The 7500-nt window shown below is 44.0% G+C and overlaps 1 protein-coding gene across 1 annotated transcript in view; it reads right to left on the bottom strand.

Annotated features, from left to right (window-relative positions):
- Nucleotides 1-4934: 4934 nt before the first annotated feature.
- The window catches only part of paqr4b (progestin and adipoQ receptor family member IVb), an 8385-nt gene continuing 5819 nt past the window's right edge, over nt 4935-7500 (bottom strand). The window contains exons 3-4 of the mRNA XM_063221250.1: nt 5638-5789; nt 4935-5216 (exon numbers count right to left, since the gene is read on the bottom strand). Of these exons, the coding sequence (XP_063077320.1) occupies nt 4935-5216; nt 5638-5789 (434 nt within the window). The remainder of the gene's footprint in view (nt 5217-5637; nt 5790-7500) is intronic.

Genomic DNA, 7500 nt, shown 5'->3' with positions numbered 1-7500 from the left:
AAAAACAAAAAACAGTGTAATGCTATAAAATTGTCAGGTTTTGGTTTTATCTCTTGTTTAATGGGAATCAAGTCTTTGGTCTATACCCCCAACACACACAGAAACACACGGTACCACATGTGGGTCAAAGACGCCATAGTAACAGTCAAAGTCAAACGGCCCAAGTGTCCAAACCTCACATGGCGGGGTGGGTGCTGGAAGGTGACATTCAGCATCAAAAGGGTTCTCAGTGCAAGATGATTTTTACATTCATATGTTAGAAACATTCTACACCTGAAATCTGAAAGAAAAAAATCACACCTGGTGAAGTCAATAGACATGGAACAGTGTAGTCTAAAAAAGCAAAGTAATCTCTCAAAATGTGTAAATACTGTATAAAATTATATTATTTAATAAGCTATGCAGTAATCTATAGAATAAGCATTTGGCAATTTTCAAAAAATCTACAGCATAGGAATGTCTTTGTTATTATGCCCCAAGGGAGCAGTGGCAGGACGGTGCCATGCTCAGAGTACATCAGTCATGGAGGAGAATGGGGGTGAACACTGGTTACTGCCCCCACCAACCTGGCGGGTCAGGAGTTGAACCGGCAACCTTTGGGCTACAAGTCTGAATGAATGCATAGTTGGTTAAATTATTCTACGCAGAGCTTACAAATCAAATACAATCACAGTTATAACTTATCCTTTTGCCTCAAAGGTGACAGTGTTCAGTGATGGTTTACTGGTCAGAGCACTTTGTCATAATTTTGTAATAATTTCCACATTTTCATGTATTTCATAAGCGATTGGATTTCCCTCCAATGCTGATAAATCTGGTTAATATATCAGGGTATGAGTCCAAAATGATGAGTCCACTATGTAACTTACTTCCCTATATAGGCTTAGGCTGTGAGTTGAATTGCTGTGGTCTCTACTACACAGTATGCTAAAGAAGAACAAGTGTACACCTTGTATTCAAATCGAGGTGTGCGTGCGTACCCTGTACGTGCGTATGCGACTGCATCACAGTACGTTGCCTCACGTCTGCGCTTCACACACGTAAGTGTAAGTGTGTCGTCATTAGTGATTGTAAGTAGCTGATCAACCTGAGTGTAGGTAAGTCCTGCTTACCAAGATGAGCTGTGCAGAAGCTGTGTGTAAGCTGGCTGGTGGATGGACAAAACAACATGTCAAAAGGACTCTTACTTTCTGATCCCGAGCTTGAGCTCTGGTCTGTCTCTAATGGATGGGCTGCCAAACCAAAACTAAGGTTGATGGAACAAGCAGGGGTGAAGTGCAGGGCTGGGTTAACGCACAGGCTAGATATGGCTGCAGCCTAAGGGCCCCCACCTGCCAAGGGCCCCCTGATTACCCAAAAGTGAAAGATTGCAGAATAAGGACAAGATGCAATATTGAAAAATTGATCCATCGTGGTGAGAACAGTTGGCAGACATGTTATCCTGAATTTCTAGCTCGTAATTATGACACTGTCTACGTACGAAATTTGCCCTCTGGGGGGCCACAGCAACCTGTAGCCTAGGGGCCCTGGGGCAACTCAATCCGGCCCTGGTGAAGTGTATTACAGGAGAAAAGTAGTTGCTTCTGTGGGTGCTATCAGGCCTCCTGCCATGGGAACAAACAAGTCAGTTGTCCTGGGCCCACATCGCAGAATACTGTGTAGCCCAGTGGTTCTTAACCTTTTTTCTTAACGCACCCCTTTACCTGTGTCGAAGAGAAGTCGGGCACCCCCAACCCAAACTTCTACATGTGTATACATACTCAAAATGATTTTAAGTGATTAATTGCAATAATTCTTGCTTGGGAAATTAATCAATACAGTACCTTAATGACTTTAAATGGGGACCAAACATGTTTTAAATTTGTCTTAAATTGGACTAAATATAATGTTCCACAACCAAAACTTTGGTTGCAACCTCAACATAATCAAAATCCCGCGCACCCCCTGAAATCCCAGGCACACCCCCAGGGGGTGCCCGCACCCCAGGTTAAGAACCACTGGTGTAGCCAATGTATTTAGAGGGGGCCCATTTCATTTTGTCCTGGGCCTAGCAAAAGCTGTCAGCAGCCCTGGATGTAAGTTTAAGACTCCAGGAACTCATCAGGCTCTGAAGATGCAAGTCTTGAGCTGAAGAGAGAATATCTGAGGCACTCTGAATATTTACCTTCACATTCCAGCAGAATGGCTGTTTTGTGATCTGCGGGGTGAGGTTCAGGACAGAGAGGGCAACGCACTGTAAACATTCCAGGCTCTCCAGTTTGCCACTGAGGGGGAGCCGAAAGTTTCTGTGAAGAACCTATAGCGGAAAAAATAGTTCTTGGAAGAAACTTTCCTCTGAACTTTTGGATGTTCCCCCACCTCCGAGAAACACTCAGGGTTCTTCCATCAGCTACTTTGTTTTGAGAGCACTTTTATGGGTTCCCTCACAATGGCAAACCTAAAGTTTTTCAAGGTTGGAGAGAAGTTTTTCTTAAAGTTTGCGATACCAAGCCTAACACTTACCAACATCAAGAACTGAACCACTAGAGCTGGATGGCTATCTGACTGGTGTACAGTAGAGTAGCATTAAACAACAACACCAGAACAGACTTTCTGAAAGGGGATGTTTTGTTTGAATCAGACCATAGCACCGTTTGTTTGGAGTCAATAGGTTTGGTGCAAAAAGGGCAAAATAATGAGCTGGTAGCCAACACTCACTGACTAAGGTTCAGTTTCATTCCACTATTGCTACGTTTACATGAGACATTTAATTCGGAATTAACTGACTTTAATTCTGAATAAAGCTTAATTCCGCTTTGAAAACGTCATGTAAACACTTCACAATTTGGAAATTGAAGGAAAGATCAAAGTAAACTCGCAGAACTATTTCATTCTGAATTATTAATTCATAATTTAAAAGGTCATGTAAACTTAGCCTAATCATATTGGAGTAAGTGTTAGCTACTATCTCATATGGGGTTATTGCACTATTAGCCCATGTTACAACAAATCGTCTCTTTGATTGTTCCTTTTCCTGCAACTCTCAATCAGCTGGGGTGGATTTCAATTTTCTTCCTCCTGTCCTTCCCTGTTGTTTGTGGCCTCTCTCCTAAGTGTCTTTCCACCTCCGTAGAGAAAACAATAAAGGTTCCTTGCTGTCAATCAAGGTAGAGCAACTGTTTGGGGGATTTTCCCCATTCAACATCCCGATTGCAAACGAGATAATGACTCTTGAAATGTGATTTTGAGAGGTATTGACTATAACTTTGATGATCAATGACATGGGCCCTCTTATAACGAGGCCACAAGCAACGGTAAAGGACGTGAGGAGCTAATGACTTGTAGTCCTTGGTGTACTTGTAGTCCTTTAGTCCCACTGAATCTCCTCCCGTACTGTCCTCAAGAAGGCATATTGCGCCCAAACATCTTCAATGTTGCACAGAGATAAATCAAGATAATTACAATCTCATATTTTTCAAGTCCATGTCTTCTGACGACAGTCATCCTTAATGAGGAAATCCCAGACTGTTCCCAACATCGGTCATATCACTCACTGCCATCTACAAAAGACATGAAAAAGTCTCCCAGTACACAATGCTAGACACGTTTTTGAATGTTCTCCTCATCAATTGGGTTTCCATTGACATTGAATTCATTGACACAGGTTTTAAATAGCCCCCACCATAAGTTCACAGTCAGGTATTGTCCAGACTTCTCTGATGAGACTGGGGCAGCATCCGAATTCTGTAGTGGGCACTGCCTCCTTACCGGTAGCTTCTATGTAGAAAGCCAGCCAATAGTAAGAACAATTTGGACATATACTACAACACCACCATTTAACCCTTTGAGGAGTAAGGAATTTCTAGAGGTTCTTCTAGAATTTTACTGGAACACTCTACAGCTCCCATAGACGTCTGTGTTAAAAATCCCGCAAAGACATTATGACATCATAATGAGAACTCAAAATTTGGGCAAAATTCTAATCACGTATTTGTGATCGGCCCTGATGGCACTAATGACCAATGACTGTTCAATTGTCGACCTTCTGCGGACTCCTGGGATAGCGAAGTAACCATGGTAAATATGACCGGATATAGAAAATCATCCGGGTATACCACTCGCCTCCTGGCTGAAAGCCTACTAGGGGTATTTGGACGTACTGCATAGTCGCCTCCTTATTTTCTGCCTCCTATATAGGAAAGCAGTAGGGACTTTTGGATGCAGCCCGAGTGAGTGAGGACTTGGAGAGAAAGAGAGAGGAATGTGTCCATTGTCAAAAGAAAGTGGGAGAGGTCACGCACGTTGTCACTAAGATTGTGCATGACTTAATGGCTGTTTAGCCAGTAGTCGAGAGCAAAAGAGAGAGAGGTACAGCGGAAAACCGAGAGGGTACAGTCAGAGAAACTCCGTAATACTCCTAGAATCTCTGCTACAGTTCATTCAGGCTAGCAAATGGAATGTTTTCAGCCTCACAAGAGCAAGCTGGACAGTGCGAGAGAGAGAGAGAGAGAGAGAGAGAGAGAGAGAGAGAGAGAGAGAGAGAGAGAGAGCCTACAGCTCATTCAAGTCATTCAGGTGGATGTCTCTTACAGTAACATCAGGCCTTCCATGATATGCACGCAATACACAGCGCCACAGGCAGGTGGCGGTGAGAGAGTGAACGAGAGAAAGTGGTAAAAAGAGCATTCAAGTCATTCAGGTGGGTACTCGAATGTTTCTTGCCACACTAAGTCTTCCATCATACCACTGTACAGATAGACTATTGACAACACTTTGGTCTGATGGCTGTTGCGAGATGCACAGAGAGACAGGTCGAGAGAGAGAGAAAGAAAGAAAGAAAGAAAGAAGAAGATAGAGAGTGTCTCCATCTCATTCAAGTAATTCGGACGGGCACTCGGACGAGAGAGAGAGAGAGAAAGAAAGAAGATAGAGAGAGTGTCTCCATCTCATTCAAGTCATTCGGGCGGGCACTCGAACGTTTCTAGCCACACCAGGTCCTCCATCATGCCCCAGTGTAGGTAGACGATGGACAGCGCCACCAGGACGTGCATGATCTGATGGCTGTTGAGCCAGTAGTCGAAGCTCCCGGGGCTCATCCTTTCGGGCATGCGTGCCACGTTGACCAGACCGCCCAGCACCGCCAGCGAGTCCATGATGGCGTAAAAGGGCATGGAGGCGGGGTTGCCCGTGCCGGGGCCGTACCATCGCAACATGTAGAGGACGAGGCGGAACACGGCCTGAGAAAAGAAGAGGGAAGATAAGAAAAGAGAGAGAGAGAGAGAGACGGGATGACGAGATCATCAGGATGAGTGGAAAAGAGGGATGAAGGCGAGAGATAAAAGAGAAAGAAAGAGAGGAGATAGTCAGTAGTTGAAAAACTTCAACCTTAACTGCACAGCATGTACAGAACGAGTTAACATACACACACACACACACACACACACACACACACACACACACACACACACACACACACACACACACACACACACACACACACACACACACATATTGGTATGTCTGAGGCTGAGGGGGAGGACAGCAGCTCAGACGAAGAGTGGTACAAAAACACACACACATTTATTCCGCTGGAGACACACACACACAAACTCTCTCCGTTTCTCTCTCTCACACACACATACACACACACACACTCACCTGCCAGAAAAAAGACTGTAGTCGGCGGACATTGGTGCGCGCCGTGACAGCACAGTACACGCCGTAGACAGATAGGGAAATGTAGGCTAACAAGGCTGCGTTCCTGGCATCCGGGTAGCAGAGAAGAGTGATGTGAACGATGGGCAGAGCACCTGAGAGCAGAGTAGAGTAACTTTAATGATCCCGGGTGGGAAATTAACATGTCAAGTAGCTTACATGAATACACATAATACCAGTGATGAAAGTAAGGGGGCGCCGGGGGGTTCGTAACACCCATAGAGGTAGAAAATAACACTATAGAGGACACAGCAATTTGCGACAGCACTGGGAAATGGCAGATGGAGCTTCCCAACTTCCGTAGGTAGTGTAGACCCTTCAGGCAATGCAAGTCAATGGAGAACACGCCCACCCCTGTCAAAAAATTGACTAAAACTGTGTGAATATAAAGTAACACATTAATCAAAGACCAGATTTGAAATGTCTGGCTAAATATCTACTTAAATCATATGAGTCGATAAAATACATTGAAAAATCAAATCTTTTATGAACATAGTTAGCAACACACTTCAACTATTGTCCTTGTATAGTGTGTTGATGGACATTTTCACATGATTAAGCCATTTTTGACAGAGGTGAGCCTCATCCTCCGTTAATTTCCATTTCTCTGATCTACCTACAGATAATGGCCGCTACAGATTGCCATAAAAAGGGGGGCAGGGTCACCTCTAGTGTAATTTTCTACCTCTATGGTAACACCGGTATAACATTTTCAGCAGGTGCGCAGCACCAGTAAAAAAAAGGGTTACTGCTGACCAAAAACCCACATTTGAGGGGGGGGGAAGTAAGGTGTGGGATTTAAATTGAAAACTTCACTCTGCCATTTGATTCAGGTGTCATATCATATGAGAACAATAGCTCAAAGTTACTCGATATACTCCTCCTGAAGTATAGTCCTGAAGTGAGACCAATAGTGCACACGTGCTAATATGCTCTCTTTCTATTCCATTAGCATTCAGTTATCATCCTGCCTCAAAACCATATGAAATCACACCCCCACACCCATCCACGCACGCACGCACGCACACATTTATTTTATTTACTTTTATTTTTTTTATTATTATTTTATTTTATTTTTTATTTTATTTATTTTTTGGGGGGGGGCTTGGCACCGGTAAGACATGGAAACTACTTTCACCACTGCATAATACCCACATTGACATTTCAAGACACGTTTAACAGTGTACAGTACACAGTAATGGTCAGGGAGGGGAAATAACATAGTAAAACAGGCAATTGAGCAAAAACTTGAGGCAGACAAGAGGTTAACATGACCAAGAATGAGTGTTGACAGGTACGTCAACATAGTGTTGTGATGTAGAGTTGAAGTAGAGTAGATAAAATTGCACTGAATATGATAGCTGAGGATTTCTCAATCGTCACAAGGTCACAGTACAGTACATTTCAATCACACACACACACACACACACACACACACACACACACACACACACACACACACACACACACACACACACACACACACACACACACACACACACACACACACACACACACACGCATGCACGAACGCGCACACACACACACACACACACACACACACACACACACACACACACACACACACACACACACACACACACACACACACACACACACAGAGTGAGACAGAGAGAGAGAGATATCATAAGCTCTGTAGGGAGATATTGAGATATTGGCTAACTGCATTCCAGTCATCAGGGTAGCAGAGAAGAGTGTGTGTGTGTGTGTGTGTGTGTGTGTGTGTGTGTGTGTGTGTGTGTGTGTGTGTGTGTGTGTGTGTGTGTGTGTGTGTGTGTGTGTGTG

This window comes from Engraulis encrasicolus, chromosome 17, assembly GCF_034702125.1.
Source record: "Engraulis encrasicolus isolate BLACKSEA-1 chromosome 17, IST_EnEncr_1.0, whole genome shotgun sequence".
NCBI lineage: Eukaryota > Metazoa > Chordata > Actinopteri > Clupeiformes > Engraulidae > Engraulis > Engraulis encrasicolus.
Note: the sequence above shows the minus strand (reverse complement) of the source record. Positions and strands in the feature narration are given on the sequence as shown.